The sequence below is a fragment of the Gambusia affinis genome, linkage group LG02, assembly GCF_019740435.1.
Source record: "Gambusia affinis linkage group LG02, SWU_Gaff_1.0, whole genome shotgun sequence".
Classification (NCBI taxonomy): Eukaryota; Metazoa; Chordata; class Actinopteri; order Cyprinodontiformes; family Poeciliidae; genus Gambusia; species Gambusia affinis.
The window spans coordinates 12,367,316-12,395,158 of NC_057869.1; the positions used below are offsets into that span (position 1 = coordinate 12,367,316).

Consider the following 27,843-nt stretch of genomic DNA (forward strand, 5'->3'; position numbering starts at 1 on the left):
TTTTTAGAAAAACAATCACTTTATGAGGTCAAAAACAAACATCTTTCCTCAGACAGTCAAAATATTCCCAACATGAACTGTTGGCTTCAAACTGCGTTACCAACAAGTGGTAGAAATAAAAACAAAAGTTACAAACGTTCCTTGTGAACCATGGAGCAGCGCTGAACTTTAACAGCTGACTTCAACTTAACAGGGATTGTTTAGACATCAATGTGCATAATTCACAAAAAAAAGTACATTTAATAAACTACATGATTATCACAAATACCTGTGTGTGTCGTTAGTGGTTCACAAACTGCTAGTTGCTCTTCTTTGACGAGGATCCGCTGCGTTAGTGTGGCTTTACTCTAATTAACTGGCTAGTGTTGCTACTTTGAGATATTTAAGAGCATTTCTTTGAAATGTCTTTGCAACAGATTGGAGTTGATATTAGCAACATGAGGAACAGAGACGGTGCTGCCGACTGTGTCAACACTGGTTCAAATGGCACTATTAGAAAAGTGTTCCTTCCTCAACATGATCACCTTTATCTTCTTAACTTTAGCAAAATAAAATCAACAAAACCTGTTTTTACAGCACAAATAATTATTGTAAAAATATCTAGTCAATATTTCTCTAGGCTAGAATTTGGATCTAAATTCAACCTGTCTCCACGTCTCGACAATCAGGTTTCTCCACCTCCTCTGTGCTACTATTATGGTGATGACAACCAATCAGAGCCAGGAGGCGTGTCTTAGCGCTGTCAATCAATCTGAAGAACCTGCTGCTAAAGGTGCTAATGTCAGAGGATCAACTTACCGTTCCAGGAAATCTGTTTATTCATTGGTAGCCGTGCTAACTAGCTTTAGAATTGGTGAACCAGCTGTAGCTTAGCAAAGAGCAAGCAGTAGGGAGCAAGTACAAGAGTGATTGACAGCGCTCTGATTGGTGGTGTATTTCTGCACTGGGAGAACTGGGAGCAGAGGAACTTTTCACAGATTTTCTGTCTTGTACTTTCACGGCTAAATGATAATTTTAACAAATATGCACTTTTTATGATAAAAGTCACACACTGAGGCTTGAACAGTTTGTGTAAACATTTCTCTAAGAGGTTCTCCAAAAACCAGAGTTTGTACTTCAGCAACAAAAGGCACATGTCCGTCAAGCGCTGTGCTTTCTGACTAATCTCATCAGTTTAGGTTTCAAGTTTGTCGCGTGCATTAGATCAATGGAGTAGTGAGAACAACTGGGTTTGGTTCAGAAACCCAGTTTGGTTCAGAAACCCAGTCAGTGCAGCTTCACTTTCAGTTCTTTTTCAGGTCGTTTCTGCTTTCATATCCAGATTCTCTGAAACAGCTCGGCTGTAAATCATATATTACTCTCCTTTAGTCTTCAAAAAAATTTTTCTTTTTCAAAACTCTTCACCGCCTTGAACTTTGACCCCATATGTTGCATCTTCTTTGCTACAAATCAAAGTTTTTAGGATGTATTAGTCAGAAATAGATCAGTCACAACTTCCTCGTTGTCCAGTTGCACTTTGTAGAGGAATTGTAAACAAACAAACAAAAAAAAGACTTGAAAGGTTCATGCAGAGGCTGCCAAACTTAACAGAAAACAGAAATACTGTACATATGATGAGGATTTGTCGATGTGGTCCAGCGTTAGCAGCAACCTGCAGCAGACAGGCGGCCTGGTGAAGAGCCTTTCTGTCCTGGCAGTGGAGTCTGGCCTCATGTCGTAGTGGAGGAGCATCTCTGGAGGAGGAGAGCGTGGCAGGTGTCACACACTCTCACCGGCTTGGGAGACGCGGGCAGAGGAAGCTCGTTGTCGGAGCAGCTGTTGCAGAAAATCTCCCCGCAGTTCCTGCAGTGGTGCTGCAAACAGACACTCAGCTTCAGCCTTAAAGCCCAGGGATGTAAACTTCAGAGGCTAAAGCTACGTTCACACTGCAGCCTGAAGTGACAAATACAATTTTTAGTGAAATTTTTTTTTTTTTTTTTTTTTGACGTGGTCGTTCACACTTCCAGTTATAAGCGATCTCCAGTGTGAACTGCAATCAAAAAACTGATTGCAGTTTTCTGACCGATCGCCGATTACCGATCTTTTAAAAAGCCTAAATTAGCGATTCCGATTTTGGCCGATACCATTTTTTTTGTCTGAAATGTTGCTCAATATCTCAAGAAAGGTGCTGAATTGGCAGCAATGGGGCGACTATTGTCAACTGTAAATGTGCAGACATGACCTGGTCGGCACATTTACATTTACTTTTAGACTTTTACAGAGGTTGATAACATCGGTGGATAAGATGTAAAACTCAGCCGATCAAAGATCTCCCAAAATTAAGGAAATCGGCACCGTTACCTCAAACCACCTGAAAGTGTCCCGCATGCGCAGTAGAGGGCGCAATAACGTCACACAGAGAAAGCGCCATGAAAGAGAAGAAGAAGTGCACAGTGTTTACAGAAGTAAACATGCATGCTAACGGTTTAGCATATCCATCGATTCTGAAGTCGTTTTCCAACCGGAGCAGCATATTAATTTAATCCTCAGTACAGTCCGCCTTGGTTGTTGTTGTTTTCTTCCTGCTTGCGCATATCAGGACGTCGTCTGTCGTTCAGGTCGGAAGAACGCGACCTGGACGTTCAGATTCATAAGTATCGGACAGCCAAGTGATGTGGTTTGCATTCGTCATGAAAAGATCAGATACGGGTCGCATTAAGGCACAAAAATCAGAATTGGTTCACTCCAGGCTGCAGTGTGAACGCAGCCTAAAAGTAAAATGGCTGGAACGGATTTACTGACTTTTCGTCTCGAAATGGAAAACTCCTTCTCACACAGCTTGCAGTGAGTCGCGTCTTTATCCTTCAGCCACACCTGACCGCCCTGAAAGCAAACACCAGTCTGATCACTTCACAAGTTACAGAAACACCAACATGTTAAAGAATATATTGGAGAAATTCACAAAACGTGGGAAAACCTCGAGATGTTCCAACTGTTCACAACACAAGTTTACAGTCATTTTTAAGGGTTTTGTTGCTTAGATTACATTATTTAACATGTTCCAGACCTGAAGAGTTAAAGTTTCATTTCACCGTTTTTATTCTTTAGGCTAATTCTCTTCTCAAAAGAAATTAAATCAGAACGAGTCAGGAGTTATTTCATTAAGAGTTTCCATCTGAATCAACTGAATTACCAGCAGTCTATTGAAAAGTATTTATTTCTAGTAAACTGTAAAAACACAAAATCTTATCAAGTATTTCTGGTCTGGTGGTGAAAATATCTTGGCACACTTGAAATAAGAAAACTAACGTTCAAGTAACTTTTCAGCAAGATATAGGAGCGTATTTAAAGTAAATAATTCCTTAATATTGACTAAAAAGTAGCACTAGTTCAACTGGGAGATTGTTTCACCTGTAACACATTTTTCACTTGTTATAAATGTTTTCCAGCAGAGATAAAGAGATAAAACCAGTTAGCCAAACAGCTGGAGTTCAGCTTGGGTTGCTAGGCAACGGGCTGGGCTTAGTTTGGGTTGCTAGGTAACGGGCTGGGACAGTTTTCTGATAAACTGAATCTTTAATTTTCAGGAGCTTTAAGCCCAAATAAATCAAAGTTAGAAATATTCTCAATGTCATAATGAAAAACAAAATAATTCTGTAAATTGAAAGTTTAATCTTGAACTGAATTAACCTTTGTTTTTTTTCTTCTTTTACTTTAGCATTTTAAATTGAAAATGTCACTAAATCTGGCTACAAAGGTTTGATTTCACCTGCAGGGCCTTGTTCGCTTCTTTGATGTCCTCAATCTTCAGTTTGGACCTGATGAATGAAAATAAATTAAAAACTGAGGATGAGACTCAAAACATTTAGTCAGAACCAAATGTTGGTTATGTTATCTTTGGATAAACTAATAAGTCGTTTATGAGCGTTTACGTACTCGCTAAGTTTGGAGCCCAGCTCCTCCAGAGCCTTCTCTTGGTCCTCACAGATGGTTTTCAGCTGAATGTTTTCTTCCTGGAGGCGGTGAAACTCCTGGAAAACACACAAAAAAGGAAAAATCTGATCAAAATTCAGCATACAAGCTGCAACAAGCCATGCAGGAGACAGAAGACATTTAAAAGAAATGATAGATTGGTTTTCGTCCTAAACGGCCCCTCAGACTAGTGAATTATACAATACACTGCCAACTACTGGCCATCCACTGCAAGTGTAAAAAAAAATTTAAATTAAATCCAACATGGCCGACAGACTAAAAAGCAACTCGGGGAAAATGCAGTCCCTCCTTCTACTGTTGCGGTAAAACAATATTGTGACATCAACAAACCCCTAAAGACAAATTTTACTGACGGATTTTCCAAATAACTTTGGAATGGAGGAAAATTGCAACTGATCACCTAAAGAAAAAAATCCTAGAAATTTCTTTTGCAACATTTTTCCCCACCTTTTTTATGCCTTAAGAAACTCAAAAACACTTTGGGAAAACAAATATCTTGACATAAAAGATCACAATCCGGGCATGAAAGAGTTAAGAGCTTCATTCAGAGATCAGCACCTTTCCAAACCTTGAAAACACCTAAAATTCAAGCATTTTCAAGCACCTGTCCGAGCCCTGTGCTTTGTAGTTACCATGACGACACGTGAAAAGCCACAAGGCGTTTAGTTTCTCCTGACCTTCTTCAGGCCGTTGATCTGCAGGGCCTCAGTGCTGAGCTGGGACACCATGTCTCTCTCTCTGTCCAGATCGGTCTGCAACGTCTGTCTCCACTCGCGCTCGATCTTCAGGTCCGTCTCCAGCTGCTGCCTGAACGTCCAAAACCATCAAACACAGACGAAAGAGGGGAAACAAACTCAACAGTGTCATTTTTAAACTAATTAACTGTTTGATTTAAACAAGGGGGGACTAATCTGGTTGGTGGAAGTGTTAAAATAACCTAAAGTAAGTGGAATATCAGCTGAGTGATCTGTGATGAAGGTCTAACAATCTGAGATGGAGTTTTGCTTACAGCTGCTTCTCTCTGAGCTCGATCTGCCGCTGCAGGCTGTCCGCCTTGTTGGCAAAGTCCAGCTTGAAGCGCCTGGATCCCTCCACGGCGGAGCTGTGGTGTCTCTCCGCCTCCTGTAATCTGCACCATTATAACCAGGGGACAAACTCAGGACCGTGGAGAGAAAAATCTGGGAGGAGTGTGCGCATGGGGAGAAAATGAACCAAACAGGGAAGAAAAAGGATGGATGGGAGGATGGGGGTGAAAACGTGCAACTTGGTTTGGTTGATGTGAAAGCTGCCAGAAAGTAAAACGGGGTGCTGCAAACTGCTGCAAAACAACAGGGAAGAAATGAGTGAAAAATAACAAAAATAACTGGTACCCAAGTGCAGCTTTAGTGTGCAACAAATCCTCCATTTTAGACACAATGATCGGCCCACTCTTCAAAATCTACAGGTGACAGAATGTTGTTTTATTAAATCGACTGATAAGCTGCAGGTACTTTAGATAAAAAGCTGAATAAAAACTCCAGTCACACCCAGGACTTTCAAAACACTTTCATTTATTGATCACTGTGGTAAAAGACAAGAGTTGTGAGCTTTAACTTACAGGACTGGGTCTTTATTTCTGTCTAATCCAGAGTGTTATAAACATACAAGTTAGAATAGTCAGAAGGGTTATTATCATTATTATTTAATATACCGTGTATCACAGAAGTCAGTAAATATGCCAAAATCGAGAACAATGTTAATTTTTACAGCTCAGGTCACTGCAGTCTGTCGTTTATCAGCGTTTCATAGTGGAACCCTGCAGTTTTTACCAAACTTTTAACTTTAACTAACAGCTGAATTCCCTCCTAGAGAGACGGTTACTACAGACAGAGAGGGCAGGGGCTGACCGCAGGCGCACGCTGGGTCGTCACAGCCACCGGGAAGCAGGTCAGGAGGTGCAACACATGCAGCACAAACCAGCAGCAGACCTGAAGCACACAGTTCTGTCTGATGCTGCATCTGCTCTAAGATCCGTACTGGCTGACTCAGAAAATAAAATAAGCTAATAATTAGGGCTGCAATGAGATCGATTTACACTATAATAACACAAAATCTTACCATTGATGTCTAGTTTCTGGTGCAAATATTTTAATAAACTTGAAATAACGTTTCAGCAAGATATAGAGGCTTGGTTTTAGTAAATAATTCCTTAATATCGGTGAAAATACCAGCTCCATTGGTAGACAAATTAACTTACAACACGAGAAAATGTCTTGTTATAAGTAAAATTATCTGCTAATAGAACAAGGAATTTTTACAAATTATTGACTTAAAACAAGTCTCAATTTCTAGATAAAAAGTTACTTGTAAGTTAGTTTTGTCTTATTTCAAGTGTACTAAGATATTGGCACCAGAAACTAGACCAAAAATATTTGGTAAGAATTTGTGTTTTTGCAGTTTAGTGCCCTGGTTGTTTTCTTTCTGAAACCTGAACTTTGCTGCTAGAGGCTGAAACTGAAGCTGCGTTCACACTCCAGCCTGAAGTGACCCAATTCCGATATTTTGTCAAATCGGATTTTTTTTTTCCGGGGCCGTTCACACTGACACACATATGCGACCTGTATGGCATCTGCAGTTTGAACGGGCACAGGACCTGAAAGTTCCCCGCATGCGCAGTAGAGGGCGCAATAGCGTCAGCGGTTCTGCCAACCGCCATAAAGAAGAAGTGCTCGTTGTTAGCAGAAGTAAACATGGATGCTAACGGCGTCCCATTTGAATTGGATACGCAGGGCTGTTCACACCGCAGGCTTAAGTGACCCAATTCCAATTTTTTTATTTTACGTAATGCGACCTGTATTTGATATTTCCACGACAGTCTGAACAGCACAGGTCAGATTCTTTTCGAATGCGACCCAGAGCACCTCAACCTAACGTCCAGTTCCTGAACGTCACTGATACTCAACAAATCTCACTATTCTGCATCCTGATACTCGCAAGCGGGAAGAAAAACAACAACCATGACGGACAATAATGAGGATTAAGTTGTTAATGTGCTGCTCCGGTCGGACAACAACTTCAAAATCATAAGCTATGCTCCACCGTTAGCATCCATGTTTACTTCTGCTAACAACGAGCACTTCTTTATGGAGGTTGGCAGAACACTGAGAACGCCCTCTATGTGTGCCGTTATTGCGCCCTCTACTGGACACTTTCAGGTCGTTTGCAGTTCACGCTGGAGATTTATTTGGAAGTGAACGGCGACAGACGACGTAACTGGGTCACTTCAGGCTGTAGTGTGAACGCAGCCTAAATGTCTTTTTCTGGCACAAGCATCTCAGGCCAACCAACATAAAATAACAAATAAAGACATTACTTTAACGTTTTTACACTTTGTCACTTCAATTTGTTTTACTGGGATTTTATGTAACATTTTAGTGAAGTGAAATGAAAAGAATTCATGTTTTTTCCAAAAAAGTCAGGACTTTGTAGAACCACTTTTTAATTGAACAACAGCTGCAATATTTTGGAATATTTAATCCAATAAGATTCTCTGTATTTGATTTTTAAAAAGCATGATTAGGGTGATGTTTTTTCATTACAGTTTTTTGCATGTGGTCTAAAAGCTCAGTTTAAATATCTTTAAACCTATAAATGTATTTTTAAATGATAGATTGAACTGGGTTCTGTGAAATTTTCAATACTTGTAGTTTTGTTTTATGAACCAACTTGGCTTTAAACCTCCTGTCTGACCTAAGAAGCTGTTTGTTCGCTAATCTTAATAATAAAACTTTATTTCTAACACTTTACGTGTCAATCTCAAAGTGACACAAAATAAAAGGAATTAACCAATGTAAAAACAATAAAAAGTTATTTAAAATATGAGATCTTTGAATGTTTTCAGTTCTTCTTTAAAAGACCGAAAACCAGGGCTGTCATGATAGAAGAAGTTTCTGCGATAAACATTAATACTGCTGTTTAGATGTCCATTTTCAACAATGGTAATGGCATAAAAATGCAAAATAAATAAAAAAAATGTGTCAAAGATCAGTAAGTTTTAATTATTTGCTGTAACAAATAATTACAGCAAAGCATATAGGATCTCTAGGAGATCCTATATGCTTTGGTTTGAAAAATCTTTTTGACAAACCTTGAATAATTAAAATTTCACTTGAGTTTTAATTTTCTTTTGAAATCAATAAACTGATTGAATTTTAATTTAACACGGGAACCGGAAGACATTTTAAATTTGCAAAATGAATAAACAAAAACAACAGAAACGTGAGAACAACAAAGCATGCAAATGGAAATTATCGAGCTCGTTTTAGTTTAACATGCGATTAATTGATTTATGGCTTAAACTGATTATCCGTCTTTTCAGTATGATTGGATTCATTTCAGGAGTTTCAGAATAAAGCTGAATGAGTTGAGTTCAAATGCGCGCCACACTTTTGAGATTTGCATTTGTAAAAAAAAAAAAAAAAAAATTGAAACCATTTCTCCATTTCATATTTATACACGACTTTGTGTTGATTTGTCACATAAAATCCCAACAAAATTTCTGATTGTTTTTCTTTTAATGTGACAAAATGTAAAAACCAGCTGACTCGCCCCACAGTTTGTGTTCCTACTTCACATTGACAATTAAAAAAATTTACATTTCAGAGTCAAACTTTCTCCCTGCATACAAGCTGACCACTGTGGTTGAATGTGTTGCATGTGTGACAGAACATATAAGAGGCGTCTAGTTCATTTATCTAAGCAACAATCAAACCGTTGAGAAGCTACACGACTTAAACATCTGATCATTTCTCTGAATGCGACGTCAAGAGACCCGTCGGAAGCCGCGGCTCGCCTCAGGAACCGAACCAAACATGCAGTCCGGGGGTTTCACCCGATTCTGTGGCGCCTCTGTTGCCCCTAAAACCATTTAATTACTGTGAAAGTTAAACAACAGGAATGTAGTTTGGAGTCCAGTGAGTTACTGGTGTCCTCAAAAGGAGATGTCTTTGACCAGCTTGTACTGGTGCTCTGTGTCTGTGCTGGCACACTTAACAAATGACATGGCAAGAGTTCTGGTCTGGCTGAGCAGATCTTTATCGCTGCAGAAACCAGGGAAGGGGAAACAATCAGACGAGGTTTCAGGGGAAGCAGAATGAATGAAACGGGGGAAATGGGATGAACAGAAAGGAGGGGCGAGGGAGGAAAGAAAGGAAGAAAGGATGTCAATACATCAGTACTCTAGCGCGGCCCCGGTCACACTGAACAGCTTTGACTTTTCAAGACGAGCACAGCAGGAAGTGTTAATGAAACACAGGTTACTAAAACTCGGATTTCAGGCTGCAAACATGTTGGTTTCACTGGAAATACTGGAGCGGCGGCTGATGGAGAAGAAGGGAAATGTGATGTAGGAAAACAGATGAACGAGACCACGTCTCACAAAATCTGTTTAGACAGAAAGGAGCTGGAGCACATTACTGTCACGACAGAGTCAAGGTTAAAGTAAGATAAAAAAACTAGAAGGTTAAATTTCTCCCAGAGAGTTTACTGTAAAAAACATAAAAAATAATCAGGAGTTTTGGTCCAGTTTCTAGTCCAAATATCTTAACAAACTTGAAATACGACAAAAATAGTTTTTCAGCAAAATGTAGGAGCTTCTATTAAATCAATAATTCCTTATTGATAAAACGTATCAATTCCACCGAAGCCTGAAAACGTCAACAAATTTTCCTGAACAATTAATTATCCCAGTAATTATTGAGATAAATGATTATATTGTCTTGAACTAATTTTCAATTAATACAGCTCTGGAAAAAATAAAAATCCACTTAAGTTGATCAGATTCTCTGATTTTACTGTTTGTAGGTAAATGATTGAGTTAAATTAACTTTGTTCTTTTATTCTATGAACTACTGACAAAATGTCTCTGAGAATAGAAGCAAAAATTTAGTTTTTATTAGCGGAAAATGAGAAATGGTCAGAATAACAAAAAGATGCAGAGCTTTCAGACCTCAAATAAAGCAAAGAAAACAAGTTTATGTTCATTTAGAAACAACAAAACTGATGTTTTAACTCAGGAAGAGTCAGAAATTAATATTTGGTGGAAGAACCAGGAGGTTTTCAAAGGGGCTCTTAGTTTTTCTAGGGCTGCATATTTATAACAGAATAATTCAAGTTTCCCATCTCAAAGGGGAATAAACTTTAATTTTGTTAAAAGAAAAACAAAAAACACTGAAACTGGAAGATATTTCAGATCTTCAAAATAAAACCCAACAATCAGAAACAACAAATAAAATTGAAATAAAGGTGACTCGTATCAGAAACTAAAAATAAAACGGATTAAGAATATTCTAAACAAAATGACAATAATCAGCAACCTGATGTGTAACGACGGCGTCTGACAAAATGTTTCAATTGTTTACCGACTCTGTATTTTTGTGTTTTTATAATATAAAGCACTTAAAATTTTTTTTACAAAAATAATTTTTTTTATCAATATAAAGTCTTATCAAAAACATTGATAGAGCTTTGATAAGATTTTTTTTTAAATAATTGAAATAAAATTTGATAAAAAAAAATCAGAATGAAAATTATTGCACTCACTTTAATTTATTATACAATTAATTGGTTTATTACTTGGTTCCACTGTCAGATTGTTTCATTTATTTTTACTTTTTCATCAATATTAAAGAAGAACTATTTTTTGGTAAAAAAAATGTTTTTTAGGTTATTTTTGTCAGTGTACTGGGATATTTGAACTGGAAACTGCACCAAACTAGATTCAGTGTTTTTGCAGTGTGGTAGACAGTAAACAGAGTGTGTGCTGAACACTTAGAACCAATCACATCACAGATAAGATGGAGAATTAACCAATGGGGAGAGGAGGAGGGCGGGACGAGGAGGGAATCGTGAATCATCAACAAACCAGCATACATGTCGAGAACGGAGGACTTCATTTGAGCATGCATGAAAATATCTGCAGTTTATCTTCTTATGAATGAGGAATGGAGGACGGCAGGGCTTTAATCCTCAAATATTCATGTTTAATCACATCTAATGCCTGAAAATGAGCGTTTTGTTTCCCACAAACGGTGCCTCAAAATGCCACTTTTACATTTTATGTCTGACCCTGGATGCAAAAAGAGAATTAATTATAATCTAGATACTCTAATAAACAATTTAAAGAATAATATTTAAAACATTTTACATTTAAAGAACTGATAGAAAGTGAAAAACTGTGGATCATTTACCAACATCAACCTTTAATGAATTAATTCAAAATATAGATACATTTTTTCTGAATTTTACTTAGACCAACCCACTGTAATCTGATGAATCTTAATTTATTTTAAGGGTTTTTATTATACATCTTTATCCAGATATGGAGGGTCCTGATACAGTTTACTCAGAACAAAAGCAAGAAACACATTTTAATTTTATAAATCTCATATTTAGTGAGTCAAATGACAGACTTTGAGGGCCGGCGTCCGGCAACTTCTAGGTGTTTTTCAGCTTCAATAAAACTGAATCACATTAGAACTTCGAAGAACGTTGAGGAGTCAATTAAGCCGCTTAATTAAGGCGCGTTAAACCAGGAACACCTCTTAAAGCCGCAGTACGCCAGAGAGAACCAAATAATGGATGAAAGCAGCAGAACGTCTCACCTCTGCTCCAGCTGCTTCATGGTGGCGGTGATCTGATTCGTCTTCTCCTCCAGGCGACTGATCACGTTGTTCTTCTTCTTCATCTCCTCATCAGACGACTAAACGGGAGACAAAGAGCTGCTTTCACACACAGGATCTATCGCTTCCTAAAGGATGAGTGTGTGTGTGTGAATACCTGCATCTTCTGGTACATTTCTACATTGATGGCTTTCACCTCATCCAGCTGATGCCTCAGTCCAATCAGTGTGTCCTGTTCATAAAAAAAAATACTTACAGTACAGAAGTATTTTGTAAAAAGTCTCAAGTACTGAGTAACTGATCAAATTATTAATCATTTCATATTTAAAAATTACGTAATCAGACAGACCAAAATATGAAGTTATGTGGAAGTTTTTGTATTTTCAGGACAAAAACTACAATTATTCATATACAAAACAAAAATAATAAAATCAGGCAAAATGAATGTTTCCAAATCAGTTTCTTTCAAAATAAAACTCATAAAACTTTAATAAAAAACTGCAGGTGTGTCTTTGTTGGTTTAAACATGTTTGTTTTTCATTCAGTGGGTAGAAAATCCAGACATTTTACTCAAGTAAAAGAAAAAAGTAGCAAAAATACTCTTAGAATTATATTTTTTCCAAAAAGTTACTAAATGTAAGTAGTTCCTATCCGACCTGTTTTTCATGAATGTCTTTCTCCAGAAGCTTCATGGCCAGCTCCATTTCCTGTTTCATGGACACCTGCGCGACCAGCTCGTTCTCCACATCCTGACGCCACAAACAGGAAGAACATGTGACCTGCTGGTTAACTCGCCTCATGCATGTTTAACGGGTCCATGACACCCAGCCTGGTCTGACCTGTCTGAGCTGGCACTCTTCTTTCAGCTGCCGCTGGGCCTCGTTGTACATCTCATCCAGACCCTGACGGGACTGCTTGTAGGTGTCCCGCTCCACCGACGTGTCGCCCTGAGTCAACTGGAGGGAAAACGTCAGGATCCGGTCACACGGCTGGACAATGTGGCTCAAAGTTTGATTTTAATCTTTTTTTTTTTCTACAAAAGAAATTACAAAATGTCTGGAAATATGTTTGCAAATGTCTTTCCGACTCCTTTCTGTGATTTGGACGATGAGGTATTAGAGTCAGGCTACGAGGATTTTTGTTTAACCCTTCTAGTCCAAATTCGCCGTACCGTAAATCCGCCACACTTTGAGCCATCTGAAACGTTCCAACGCTTTCTGAAAGTATCGGGTTATTACGGTAATTTCACCCCCACTGGAGCAGGAAGTGACATTAATAGACGGTAAATTGTGAAAATAACTTGCTAGATATTGAAAGTTTCACTTGCCATGGATAAATGGGCAAATATATTTAATCACAGGACATTTAAACAACTGAACACAGTTAAAATAAGCAAATATGATCCAGGAAGAGATTTGAAACTTAGGGCTCAACGGGTTACTTTCAAGAATAAAGGCCTAATATTTGCAGAATAAAGACACAATTTTACAAGAAGAAGTCATTTTAATGAGGAAAAAAATAAAATAATAATAAAAAAAAAAAAACAGAAAACTATATAAGAGGTTTGGCGCTGGTTTACAGATTCATGTTGCTTATCCTTAAATGATTCCAAAGAAATAAGATATGAGTAATGGATGGATGAAATGGACTTTAAATTTTAATAACAATATTTTGTGGTACTTTCTGTATTTTTTATTTTTATAGTATGAAAGACTTTCAATTGCTTTGTTGCAGAACGTTATTTGTACAAATAAACTTGATAAATTACTGCACTAAAAAATAAAATATGCACAAATTGAGACAAAAAACAATTAAAAAATTTCCCAAATCTGCCAGAGCCAAACAACCATAAACACCGATAAGATAAACAATGTTTTCCCATCTTATTTTCATGGAGTGGCCTTATCACGTGTTTTATCAGCACTGTGACTAGTTTGTGACGACAGTTTTTCTTTTGACTTCAGTTTAAGCTGCAACAAAACTTGGTTTTACCTCCAGATGATGTTGTGCCTTCATCAGAATCAGGTTGTTTTCGCTCCTCAGCTGCTGGTTTTCCTCCTGCAGTTTGATGATGTTGTTCTTGGCTATGGCTAGCTGCACACACACACACACACACACACACACACACACACACACCGTCACCGTGACAACGCTCACTCTGTCACTGATTTCTGGAGTTTACGTTTGCTGTTCTCTAGTATCCCTCACCTCCTCTATGAGTTTGGAGTTTGATTTCTCCAGAGAGTCGACTCTGCTGTGGAGACCATGAACCGTGGAGCTGCTCAGAAAAAAAAAAAAAAAACATTTTCAAAATAATGTGACTCGTTGAAAACACATTTTTGATTAGAGAACCAAAGCCTTACTTGAGCTGTCGATTCAGTTCTTCTACGTAGTTCTTCTGATCTAAGATGGATGCTATCTGGCTATTCCTGTTGCCATGGAAACAGAAAAAAAGAAAAAACAAAGAAAGCCAGACTCGTGAGTGGGATTCGGAGGCTGCGTGAAGCGGCGACGGCGAGCGGCCGTACCTCTCCTCGCTCCTGTAGTCATCCATGTCGTTTTTCAAGTACATGGAGAAGTCGATCACTCCGACCTGAAGGGAGAAGATCAAGAAGCAAATAGAAAGTGATCACATGACTCACTTTACTCAGATTATTTAAAAATAAACATTTCAACAGCAGTTTGGATTTGCTGTAGTTGAAATTCAGCTTTAATCAGATGAAATCTTACTGAATATCCTTATCTAAGGAGCATAAAACCTGAGAACTTCAGAGCAGTGGAAGAATCCTCACGTCTTTTTAAATTGTTCTTACTTGCTGTCAAATTTAGTCCCATTTACTTTGAGTTTATTACCGTATTTTCTGGACTATAAGGTGCACTTAAAAGGCTTTAATTTGATCAAAAAACGATGCTTTACAAACGTTACATATTGTTCTGGAGTCCGGTTTACATATGAAAATAACGTTCATTAAAATGGAAAACTGTATTTTCTATTTTATAGAAAATACAGTAAATATTTTTATATCTTAAATGCAAATTGTATCCATGTTTTGTATAGTTTTGGCTTATTTACTGCTCCTACTGTGTTCCTTCAGCAAAATGGCTTTTTTGAGTCTGCAAACTCCAGTTGAAGGTTAACCGATTACTAACTTAGTAGTTTATTATTTTAAATATTATTTCAGTCTTGCTAATCTTTTTTAGCCTGATATTTTCAGAGATACAGGTAAATGTGTGGTGTAGAAATATTAATTTTACTGTTTGATGGTTTTTTTCTTATTTGTCAGGAGATTATGCATTTATTCATGTTACATGCATTTTGCAAAACTTACATAGATTCACTGAATGTTTTAAATAAACTGGAATCATCATACAGACATAATAACAGAAAAAAATAAAATAAAAAAAATAAAAGCTAAAGTATTTTACCTATCTCTTAGGGTATGAGGCGTCCATTACATCATTCTAGACATTATGAAGGCCAAGTTTTTAGGTCCTCCACTGGTCTGATGGCGTTTTAAAGCCACAGTTACCTGAGAGTCCAGGTCCTCGCCTTTCACACAGAGGTTGGCGTCGATGACGTTCAGGCCCACCAGCAGGCCCACGATCACCGCCCCCTCCTCCTCCAGCATCAGCGCCGAATCCTCGTAAAAATCGCTGAGGACGGACATTCGACAGATTCTCACCAGGAGCCTTTAGCGAAGCGCCGCGGTCAGAAAGCAGGTCGTGTCGCCGGGTCGTACCTGAGCAGGTCTTTCCTGGTGATGAGGAGGCGCAGGTAGTCGGCCAGCCGCTTCTGCATGAGAGCCAGGCGGAGCCAGGCTCTGGCCCGGCCCAGAGGAGTCCTGCAGAACACGGAGCAGCTGAACAACGAGCCTGAGCAAACTTTACTCAAACACCAACATGAGAAAACCTAACAACAATTCATCTGACGATGAGTTCACTTTTACATCTGAAAAAGACGTAAAGAAACATATTTTTCTTACAATAATTAAATAATGTGTAATTATTGTAATGTGTAATAATTACACACTTTTCTGTGTAATTATGTTATTATAGTTATTATTCAAATTATCTAAAAACTAACCAAAATCATAAATAAATTATTTAAATAGTTAATTTATTAATTTAAAATATTATTATTTAAATAATTAATATTTAAATAACTAAATATTAATTATTCAATTGTAAAATTAAACATTAATTTAAATAATTAAACAATTTTAAATAATTGATGCATTTAATTAAATTATAAAATATAAAAAATTATTATTGAATTAAAAAAATAATTAAATTTATTTAATAAAATAAATTCATTAAATAAATTAAATATTACTATTTGTGTGTAATATTTCTATGTTAAATATTTTCACTTCTTTAACTGAGTTACTGAAACATATAGAGAATTATATTATAATTGTATTAAAATGGCATATAACTTATGAAAATACAAACAGATTCTCTGTATTAATGTTTTTCCAGGGTTTGTAAACTTCAAGCACTTTTCAAGGTAAAAATCAAACTATTCCAGCACCAAACTTTGGACCTTCATTCACTATCATGTACGTTGATTATTGCTGTTCCTGTTGTGACAATATTCTGCATCCTGCAGCAGAAATCAGGGAAACTCAAACGTAACAAATAGTTTTTTAAACTAAATGTCTCTCATGCAGCCTGAACAGCTGACTGATGTGAGAACACTAAAAAAACTATTTCAGTAACGTTTATTAAATCACACAGATCAATAACTCAATGAGCCATTAGGAATAATCAATATTCAAAATGAAATAAAAAAAAATATCCTTGCAATTTTATTTTGAAGTTAGCAAATAGAAATAATGTTGGTGATTCCATCCTAAATCAAGAAAAGTTTAGTCGGGTTTAACTTCAAATATTAGAAGTATGAAAACATCTGGTTTTCCAAATTTAAGCTTTTAATCCAACGTTGGATTGACTTCATCACAAAACCACAGTCTGAATATCAGCCAGGTTCAGTGGCTTCATGCAGAATTCAAACTCTGAAGACATCAGATTGAAATTCAAGTATTCTGAGGATTTCTGAGGCGCCTCTGTTTAATTTTTTTTGTGTTTGTAGTTTTCACAGAACCGTTCTAAAGCGTGTGAAACTCTTCGTTCTGTCCGACTCGGCACCACCAACAGGAAACAGACCGGACCTCCAGCAGACAAACACACAAACGTTCCTCATTCTGCTGATCAGAGAAACAACAAATATTTTTCACTTGGTTCCCGTCTGCAGAGTCCTTGACGACAAATCATTTTCATTTTGGGCTCTTAAAGGGCCAGAAGCTATTGATCAGATTGTTAAACTGTAAAAGTATCAATAAATAACTGTTTGATTCAGCATTCCATTAACATTAAATAATACTGAACATCTTCTCACACTGATCGGTCGCTCTATGATTTTCTGACTATTTTTTCACAATAACAAATTTTGCTGGACGATAAATTGTCCCAGAGCTTATTGCGATAAACGACAACATTGTTTTGAGAACATTTTCAAGTAATATAACAGAAATAATGGCATAAAAATGCAAGAACACATTCTAAAATAAAGTTTAAATTCTAATGAACATTTAAACACTGGAACTGGAAGACGTCTAAAATATTAACAATAAATAACAAATAAATCAGTAGGTCTATGGAAGCAAAAGTATCTTTCAAAGACCAAACACCAGACTGAAGATTTTTACCAGTCAATATTTGGTAAAAGAGAAAAAAATATAGTAAATGAAAATTATTGAGTTTCTTTTCATTTGTCATGCAATGAATTGATTTAATGTTTATTGTGACAAGCCTAATTGTTTTAGTGTATTTTTGCATTCAAAATCACAGATTTTGTGTTCTAATTTAGAAGTATTTACGAGGAATTCTTACAATGATGTTTGATGTTAAACATTACGTTTCATTGTATCAGCTACGTCTTATCATGTGACATCAAGTAAAGCTGAGGCAGCAGTGACTTCAACCTAATGTTTTTGCAGTAAAATCAGAAGAAATTTGGAGATTTGTTGATTTGTGAAAAACTGGAAAGACTTATTGATGTAATCTGGAGTCTAGAGGGCCACATAAAAAGCTGCCGCGGGCCAGATCTGGCCCGTGGGCCTCGAGTTTGACACACGTTTTCTACGTCTTTCTCCTTTGAAATTCACTCAGGCTAAGAACCCAGAAGTCACTTGACAAAGGTTTCACCATCTACCAGACGGTGGTGCATGTATGTATTTATTTATTGTGTGACTGTATAAAAGAGCAGCAGGGAAAGGAAGAAGTGAAGCTGAAAGGTGAAGTGAAAGTAAACAACACAGGTACTTCTCTGAGCCGGATCAGGTCACAGTATCATGTTACTTCTGTTTGTGAGCCGTTAATTGCTGCGGATTAGCAGTGAGTTTAAACAAGCGTGTGAGGGAGGAATTTAATCCTTACTTGAGGCCGGGAAGGTCTCGAACAGAGGCAGAGATCTCTGACGCTTCTGGACACAGCTTCTCCACCAGCTCCAGAGGACCCCACAGAGACTTGCTGAAACCCAGGAAGGACTTCTTCACTGGGAAAACAAAGAGAAATAAACGAATGAGAGGAAACTCTGCTGGGGAGGGTAGATAATCCAGGGATTCCCAAACATTTCCACGCCAAACGCCATTCGCTTCTAGCCAGGAAGCCCCTTTTAAGACCCACAGACAATAGTCAAACTGTTGTATTTTCCCACTACTCAGCAGGGCTGGACGATATGGCTGAAAAATGTATCAAAATATAAGCATTTCATATCAGTCAATATCAATAATTATCGATTAGTTTTCTGTTTCAAATCACATAACCTTTCCTGTTTTATCCGGTTTTTACTCCATGCTGTTGTGTTTTTATTTTATTTTTAAGCGGTTATGAAGCACAGTGGTGAAACCTTAAACTGCGCCACTTACTCAGCAGGTTGTTGCTAGGTAACGAGAGAATGAGTGAGCTAGTTGTTGCTAGGTAACCAAAGAGTGAGAGAGCTACTCGATTCCACTAACTTTGCTTACTTGGCTGCGAGATGTGGAGCGGCTAAAGTCTTTCCTCTGCCTAAATCTCCCAGAATGCTGTGTGGTTCTGGATCAGAGTTCTGTAAAATGATTGATTATTCAATCGGACAAATTTTCTATCGATACTGATCACTTGTCTATTGTGTTATTGATTTATTGTCCAGCCTTTCTGGTTGGTAATTATTCAATTGCCTCATACTTTGTGATTTTAGTTTGCCATGAGTTCTGTTTAAGAAAATATTATCAGGTGTGTTACGACTTCTGTTCATGCCATAATATACACTCAATGATAAGAATTTTCACAACCATCCACTGTTTTTATTATAAAATAATGTGTAATATTTTAAATTAATCACAGATCAAATTTTATTTTACAGTTCCTCTTAGGGCTTCTTCTTGTCAAAAACATGTCAGTTTACTGCTTGCTATGCTAGTCTGATGAAATCGACTGGCAGTCGATGAGAAACATAGGAATGGCAAAAAACATTAATTTAAATTAATAATCATTTATTATTGATTGAAAAAGGAATTAAATGTTCTAGAGAATGTACATAATATTCTTTTTTTTTTCTTCCCTCCCCTCGCCCACACGAACAGACCGGAGTCTCTGTACAGGCTGCTGCCTCGCTCACCTCGGAGGCCGTGCTTCAGGCAGTGCTCCATGACCACGAAGAACTGCTGCAGAGGCGGGTAGTCCGAGTCCAGCGTCCGGCCGAAGCTCAAAGCCGACTCGATCAGGCCTTTGATGCTGAGCTTCGCCATGTTCAGCAGGTTGGCTCGCTCCATGGCCATCGGGTCACGCATCGCTGTGGAGAAAACGAGCCGCAGTTTAAATACAGACTAAGAGCCACTGCACTGAGAACGTTTTCAAAAAACTGCAGATTCATTTACTGACAGTGTGTTTAAGACACTGTAAGAGAATATCCTGAACTGCCCTCTAAAAACACACCATCATTTCCTGTCCCAGTTTGAGGAAACATTTATGTAACGTTTTGATCAGCAGCATGATGATTTTGTTTTCCAGTGAAGCAAACCTTCAGGGCCTCACCGCAGAAACACAAAACCCTGCCAAGTACTTTTGCTCTAGTTTCTAGTGCAAACATTTTAATACACTGCTAGCTTAAAATTTTAGCTTATAATATGGGGAAAATGTTTTGTTCCACTGGCAGACATTTACATTTATAACTGCAAGCATCTCATAAATATTAAAGAATAATTGACTTAAAACAAAAAGCGTTTTATAAGTTACTTTTGTCTTATTTCAAGTTTTCTGAGATATCTGAACTGGAAATTAGACCAAAGATACTTGGTAAGATGTTGTAATTTGCAGTGCGGACATTCGCTTTTAAACCCTCCACACGTGGGAATGTGAGTTAATGTGTAGCTAAACACACCAGAGGACAGAGCAAAGTCAGGAGACGCTGTTGCAGCAACAAGTTGGCCTGCAGGCAGAAAGGCAGCGATTTCTTAGAAGCAAAAATGATCACAGGTCAGAACAGAGACGTTCCTGGGAGCTTTGGCCACAAACAGTTAAACTAACATGAATTTGTGGAAACAACATTCACACATGTACAGCCGCAGCTGAAATGGCAAGATTTAGAGCAACGTTTATACCTAAACACAACAACAAGAAAAGGGTCTGGACTTTAAAATTGATGTTCGCCCTCCAGTCTCACCAAGCCTGAACTGCTTGGCAAGGAAGAACGGGCATAAAAAATTTTATTACTAGATCCGTAAAGACTTAACGACTTGCAGCTGGAATTAAAACAAACAAGAGAAGTCAAAATCCATGATATCCCCCCCCTTTTCATTTCAAGGTTAGGCACTACTTTGTGTCAAATAAAACTTCAACAAAATACACTGGAGAAAATACCACTTCCTCAAAGTACTGTCTGTCTGCAACTCATTAGTCTTAAATAAAAACTAAAACTGAATTCAGCAATAATTCAATTAATTGCATGATAACTTAAAATGAGCTCAATAATTTCCATCTGCATGAGTTATTGTTTCTCTTCCTACCATGAAATGCAAGTCTTCCCCCAGTTTATTATAAGTCTGGTGGGCCACCAGGCTTCATTTGGGCCCCCACCAGGCTTAGCATTGCTTATTTATTTAAGATTTTTTAAATGCTTGCATTTATGAGATTTTACAGTTTGTGTTCAGGTATTAATATTCCAATAACACATAATTATCAAGTGAGATTTAAAAATTTTCTGTCAACTTTAAACATTTTTTAACTCAAAAACTTGTTGGGCGGCTGGATTAATGACTGGTGAGCGCCGCAACCACCAGGCTGAGCAGGTTTTCTGGGCAAAACCTTTAAATGGGTGACAAAAGGCTTCAGCCTGGTGCATTTCTCTCTACTAGAAAGAGATCATTTAAAGGATTATTTTGTTTACAGATGCTTCATAATGGATTTTATTTACTGTTTCTGTTGTCTTGTTTCTTCATTTTGGCTATTTAAATGTCTTCCAGTTCCAGTGTTAAACATTCATTAGAATTTAAAGTTTATTGATCTTTGAGAATGTGTTCTTGCATTTATATGCCATTATATTATGTTAATTGAAAATGGTCTCAAAACAACATTATCGTTTATCTCAATAACTTTTGGGACAGTTTTCCGTAACATGTATAGGTAACATGCAAAAAACAAAAAGGAATTGAAACCAGATTAATAAAATAAATGAATAAATTTTAAAAAAAGACTTCTATCAACGTTACTTGATTTGGTTCATTTTGGAAGCAAGTTTGTGGTGAAGATGGCGACAGCCAGCAGGTTAAATTTAGCTCAGAGTGGGAGGGTAAGAGGTGCTGCTGCTGCTGAGTGAGCAGTAGTTATCGGTTTTTGTAGTTTAAACAGCTGAATGACACAGCGTGAAGTGTGTTAACCACAAGAAACGGCATTTCTGAATGCATCATGTGAGGCCTGGAGCAGGATGCATGAGACCAGCACTGATGTGTGAAACATCAATTAGTCTGTGATGGTCATGGCCAGACCCAAGAAATATGCAAGTTAAGCGGCTGCTTATGGTCCCCCACATCACCAGGGGGCCCCCAAGAGCACCATGGCATAGTAAATATATATATATTTACAATATTAAATATTGAATTATACAAACTGAATGCTATTAAACATGGAGAAACATTTTCTGTATTGCTTTTACCAGTCTGAATTTCAAAATTCAAATATTTTTATTTTAGTTTGTTACTCCAGTAAGGTTAAAATCAATAACCACAATTACACTGGCATGATGTAAGCTAATTACAAATTATGCTAGTAACAGTAGAGAAGTTATATGGGGCCTAAATCCTCGTAAAAGCTTGCGGCTGGACAGAAGCTTGCAGAGTTCAATTGATTTGTTTGAATCAGACAGATCCAACTAACTGATGAGCCAGTGCAGATTTCTCTGCAGATGCGGACCAGGAGGAATTTGTGAGGCTGTGCGTTCAGACTCCACCGGGTGAAGTGCTTGTAATTAAAGCAAAGTGGTTTAATTTAATTTATTATACGTTGTTGGGGCCACAGTCAGTGGTTTTTGTCGCTACGGATAAAAACGTTAGATGTGTTCATCTGGTTTATGTGTGATGGGATTCACAGTTTCACTAGGTGAATATTAACTAAACCACATTAAAAAATTCATCTGAATAATCTATGTTAATATGATTATAACAACGGGTAAAAATAGTACATGACGGATATGCTGTCAGTCAAAATGACAGACAACAAAAATGTCTGGCAAGACCTCTGATGGGGCCCCAAATTAAAATCTGCTTAGGGCCCCAAAAAGGTTTGGGTCGGCCCTGGTGATGATGAAAACTAGACAGCAAGAGAGAGAGGTGCCACAATTTCATTTAGCACAGCCCCATAATGCATACTGTACCTTGGACAGTCCAGTCACCAGGAAGGGAAGTCCTGTGTTCCGACACTTTTGGAAGGACGTGAATGCTTCCTGAAATGGTCTCTGATGCTTTCCTGGCTAAAGCGAAGATAGGAGCCTGCCATCGCCCGTCTCCCACACCACCACCACCTCCTCCACCTCTCCCTGTGGTGCTGCTGCTGCTGATGTTCGCCTTGTCCCCTGCACCTGATTTCTCCTCCTGTAGTCTGAGGATCCCGAACACCTGGCCTTTCTCCTTGCTGCTGTCCGCCTCGGACAGAACCAGGTCGTGCTCCGCGGCAGCAGCAGATGCCATGTTCAAGGGAATATTATCAAAGCTAGCTGAGCTCCGTGATGTAAAAGACACACAAAATTATCCAGCTGCTTCACTTAGTTAGCTAGCGATTTAGGTGAGCATAGCAATAAAATGTCCGGGATCCCATCGGTTAAATGACGGCATTGGTTTAACGAAAATAAAAAATAATTTTAAAAAAATCGGCTGTCCTCAAAAGTCAAATAACACTGAGTTTACCTACATGATGATCGCTAAAACCTGCTGTTACGGCGCAGCAAACAGGTTCGCACAAAAGGTTTCTTTTCCGTACATCTCGGAGGTGTACAGATTTGTTTACAGCCAGCTAACCAAACCGACAGTTGGCGTCTCCCCGGTCCAGCGGCTGCGCCCTGTGAAGAGGCGGCGTCAGGAGGCCCACGAAGCTCACAAAAGGCAGCGAGCAGCACTACGTCATTATTTACAGGCTGCCGCCGAGCTGCTGCCCCCTGCTGCCGGAGGTGGGAACTGCAGGGAGGGCGCTACTTCATTAAAACTTCACTCAGGGTTTACTCCGTAGGGGTTTCAATCAACTTCAGGTATTAAAATATAATTTCTTTAGTTAGAAACATAGGCCTTACAAAGGGTTTTCAGCACGTACTCTTCCAAAAAGATTTAATATCCATAGCAACTATATATACATAAAAAAAGACACTTCATTCCAGTGACGTGCGGTGAGGTTCATAGCTGGTGAGGCACTGACGTCATCAGAATCAGATTTGCAAATAGATGCATAGATTGACAGCAGTTTACAGGTTATGTTTCACTTCTGCATCCTTACACATACAAACTGTAGCTCACAAAACACACATTTCCTTAAAAAACAAAACAAAATAAATGTTATTACTGTCTTACCTTACCTAAAAAATCACTATCTCTATTATAATTTATCGCTGCACTTGACTCGCTTCCCGAATCGTTTAGCCTAGCTCGCTGTCACTTACTCGGCAGTTGAGGAGTGAACAAGACGAACGTCTGGGATCTTGAGCGCCCCCTGCCATGAGGCAAGAGAACTGCCTGCCTCACCTCGAACCTGTTCTCTGCCGTTTATAATCGCTCATTACACGAAACACGTTACACAAACACAGTTGGTGACAAAAAGCACTGTACATTATATACATAAGCTAAATTATTGGAAATAAGTTCACATATTAAATTTGTTTAAACCATTTTATTGACGCCGTACAGCAACATGCTCTCTCCGCTTAGCAGCCAGCGCAGAGCCAGGGGTTGCGCAATCCAAGGTGAGGCAGAGCTCGCTGCTGCCTCACCGGCATCGCTTCCAAGCATTTGAATGGGAAAATAAGAAAATTCAGCGATTTTGAATAAATAAAAATCGAAATTGGTGAAGCTACATGAAAAATAAATATTTTTTAGTACAAACCACCGGATGAATATAACAATTTAAATTACTTTATGATTATATATTTTCTTTCTTTCCATGATGGCTCAATTGGTGAGGCACTGCCTCACCTGCCTCCCCTGACCGCACGTCACTGCTTCATTCACTGTCTTCTATTACAATCTGATTTCTCTTGTTTTAAATAATTTAAAATACTCAAAAATATTCTGGAATATTTTGGTCCAATGTTTTTGACGGAAAATTGGAAAATTTCCTTTCAATTTTAAACATTTTCAAATTACATATATATGATTTTAAAGTGTTTAAAGTGGAAATGTGAAAATATGACTTGGTAGTTTTGTGTTATTGGAGGACATTATCAACAATGCCTAAACTTTGTTGTATTTTGAAGACTAACAGGTCTGAAAAAGTCTTAAAATATGCTATAAAGTATTTTAAAAAATGGTTTATGTCTGGTTGAACAATGTGTGTGCCCAGTTGGGTTTTGTTTTTTGTTGCTGTTGTTGGGGATTTTATTGTAATCCATAGAGGGACCCAGAAAATCTTTGGGAACCACTGATTTACAGAAACTAAGTGTTTCAGCACTTTTGCAGTTTTCTGGAAGTTGGATTGTAAAACTTGAATGCTGCTTCCCTATGTTTGGTTCTGGTTCTGGAGACGCAGAGCAGAACCAGAACCAGAACCAGAACCAGAAGAGTTCAGCAACAACAGCAGATCTTAAGCCATTCAGTGATTTATGAACTAGCAAAAGTACAGAGGATGTTTCATTACTATCTTTAAAATAAAAAATGCACTGTAATAACAAGACATGGCTGTTTTTCAGTAAGGTCAGAGTTTGAAACGGAATCGTTGGGCCCACCTTGACTGTAAGCAAGGCGCTCCATGCTCTCACTGTGAGTGATGCCCCAGCGATGGAGACTCTGGGGGGAGTACATGCTGAGCGGGGCGCTCCTCCGTCCCCCTAAGAGACGTCCTCAAAATGGTTCGTTCTGCAGCGGATTATGAAGACTTATCCAGTCAGGAAGGTTTGGTTGTTCGTCTGATCTCCCAAATGACCCGATCTTCTGCACCGTGGAGGATTTTGTTATCGCAGTCCAGTTTGGCCAGACTTAATGTGCTCAGCATGGATGGATCTGTGTGATAAAAAGTCCACATTGATCTAAAGAAATCACAGGCTGGAATGAAATGAGCCTCACTGCAGAATTGAATAACACTGGCTTGTCTGAACTTCTGCTGATTGATATAATGTGACAAGATCTGGAATAAATGAAGAGCCCACTGCACTGAACCCCACTGAAAACCTTCTGGTTATTCCACCAAATATTAATTTCTGAACTCTTCCCGAGTTAAAACATCAGTATTGTTGTTTCTAAATGAAAATTAACTTGTTTACTTTGCATTATTTGAGTTCTGAAAGCTCTGTCCATTTTTTTTATTTGTTTTTTAATTTTTGCAAATAAAAACAAAAGTTTTTGCCTTAAATTTCAGAGACATGTTGTCAGTAATGCATGGAATAAAAGAACAATGTTCATTTTACTCAAACATAAACATATAAAGAGTAAAGTCAGAGATACTGATCATTTTAAGCGGTTTCTTAATTTCTTCCAGAGCTGTATAAAATTAAAAGTCCAGTTTTATGCCTGCTTAGAGAAATGCTTCATTAATAAACGCATCTGGTATGATTTTATAGATGAAAAAATGTGACTAAATACTGAATTCCCAGTTAATAGGCTGCTATTGTTCAAAGTTACAGAAGTCTTTCTGTATTGTCTTACCCCAAAAACACACATCTTTCAACATAACGCTCCTGTTCCTAAAACAGGAGAATAATTTCTAATAAATCACAAACAAAAATCTTCCAGAATGTAAATATTCTGTACCTTTTCTTTTCATAAATAACCCAATGAGATACTATGTTGCCATAAAATGGCTGAAACCCTTCGATCTTCCCAGTAATGTATAATATTACGGAGGAAGTGCAGCGTTACTCTTCCTCTGTTGTGGTTTTCCTGTTTCTCTCTCTAATCACTTCAGCCTGACCAGAAATCATGTGACCAGTTCAGTGGCCCTTTAGCTGCTTCTGCACTGCCTGAATCAACACGTTTTAAAATATTTCATTCATTCTAAGTCGTAATATAGGAGACTGTATATATTTATTTGTAAATTTTGACAAACCTTTTCTTCATATACATAACTCAATTTAAAGTAAAGTGAAAGTTTTGGTAATTTTAAGGACAAAAATGACAATAATTCATACAAGTAGCAAAATCAGGCAAAAAGAAAAAAAATTCCCCAAATCAGTTTCTTTCAATAAAAAAACAAAACCTGCAGGTGTGTGTCTGTGTTTGGTGAATGTCTGGTTAAAAGATACTTGTTTTGAATTCAGTGGATGAAGAAAATTTTAGAGCAGACTTTAGAGTAGAAATATTTCATAATAAAATTACTCAAGTAAAAGTAAAAAGAACAACGTAGTAAAAGTATTCCTAAAAATTACTCAGGTAAATGTAAGTAGTTACTGCTCAACTCTGTGTGTTTGTTATTTGAAAATATTCCACACTACAATATAAATGCTTTTTGTTAAAAAAAAATTAAATAATTGCATATTTATTTAGTCACATATTAACCCATTTTTATGTTTAGATTTTTATGCAGATAATGAACTATTGAAGTAACTAGTTTTAATCTCAATGTGACGCTTTTGGACTCATTTCTGGACCACACCTAGCATCCCACTACTTACCAACAAACTGCATGAAATCCCAGTACCAACCGGATCAACGTCATTTATAAAGACAGATAAAGCAGCCAATCACCGAGCTGACCACGAGGTTTTTGATTTCTTCCACCAATGAACACAGGATGCTGTTTCATCGTAGTATTACCCTTCAGTGTGCAGCAATCCTGCAGACAGTGCTACTATTCAAAACACTGATGTTATAATTATGATTTACATAAGGAACACATTTTAGCTAAACTTAAATAATATGACCCAGCGACTTTGTCAACTTCTTGTTTAATACAAACACACCCTAACGTAACTGAATGCATGTGCATACCTCAAACTGAAGAAACACAGCAGTAATTCTCATTTAGCTTGTATGAAATCTGTCCAGCTGCAGAGGATAAAAGCCGCAATCAGCACCTCTCGGATGTCCCAAAGTCTCAATAAACTTCCATCTGTCCATGTACGGCTGCAGGCAGAGAGCTGGTACATGCTCCGGAGATATCACAGACAGAAACCACAACCATCACCCGACACGGCACCCAATGACAAGAGGCTGGGAGGCTGCGGGAAGGGAGGGGTTCGGGAATAAACAGGAGGAGAGATGGAGGCTCTTAGGGGGAGAAACGAAGCAAAGCTGTGATGGGAGAGATGTAAACTTACAGAAAAGAAAAAACAGCAAGAGATGTTTACTTCTTCACGTATGGAAAGTCACAAGTTAGCAGGATGTTTGATTGAATGTAGAAAATGATGAATGAAAACGCCACACCCATTACCAACCAATCGGTGAAGAGAACGAGGAGGCGGGACTTGTGAAAGCAGCAACGTGATTGGCTCGCTTTGAAGCGAACGACTATGCGAATAACAGCCCTGCTGGAAAACCATCTGAAT

At 38.0% G+C, this 27,843-nt stretch overlaps 1 protein-coding gene across 5 annotated transcripts; it reads right to left on the bottom strand.

Moving 5' to 3' along the window:
* Positions 1–27,696, bottom strand: rufy2 (RUN and FYVE domain containing 2). 5 transcript variants are annotated; one of them, XM_044136345.1, is made up of 21 exons: positions 27,616–27,696; positions 27,287–27,516; positions 25,090–25,363; positions 19,291–19,464; positions 18,069–18,186; positions 15,371–15,472; positions 15,161–15,284; positions 14,159–14,223; positions 13,994–14,059; positions 13,839–13,908; positions 13,623–13,724; positions 12,470–12,586; positions 12,287–12,379; positions 11,788–11,862; positions 11,613–11,710; positions 4,982–5,101; positions 4,650–4,779; positions 3,916–4,010; positions 3,749–3,797; positions 2,782–2,862; positions 1–1,853 (listed from the first exon to the last, which is right to left on the bottom strand). In XM_044136345.1, exons 3-21 carry the CDS (start codon positions 25,163–25,165, stop codon positions 1,710–1,712), a joined length of 1,899 nt encoding a protein of 632 aa, XP_043992280.1. In that variant the 5' UTR covers positions 25,166–25,363; positions 27,287–27,516; positions 27,616–27,696; the 3' UTR covers positions 1–1,709. The 5 variants fall into 5 exon arrangements, with proteins under 5 accessions (XP_043992280.1, XP_043992272.1, XP_043992264.1 ...); XM_044136337.1 differs by lacking the exons at positions 27,287–27,516; positions 27,616–27,696 and adding an exon at positions 26,971–27,094; XM_044136329.1 differs by lacking the exons at positions 25,090–25,363; positions 27,287–27,516; positions 27,616–27,696 and adding an exon at positions 22,540–23,257.
* Positions 27,697–27,843: the final 147 nt, after the last annotated feature.

Coding starts and splice junctions, on each gene's coding strand:
- rufy2 (XM_044136329.1), bottom strand. CDS start 22,852: ATGGCATCTGCTGCTGCCGCGGAGCACGACCTGGTTCTGTCCGAGGCG. Junction 13,725..13,838: donor ACTCCAAACTCATAGAGGAG/GTGAGGGATACT, acceptor GTGTGTGTGCAG/CTAGCCATAGCCAAGAACAA. Junction 4,011..4,649: donor AGATCAACGGCCTGAAGAAG/GTCAGGAGAAAC, acceptor TGTGTTTTCCAG/GAGTTTCACCGCCTCCAGGA.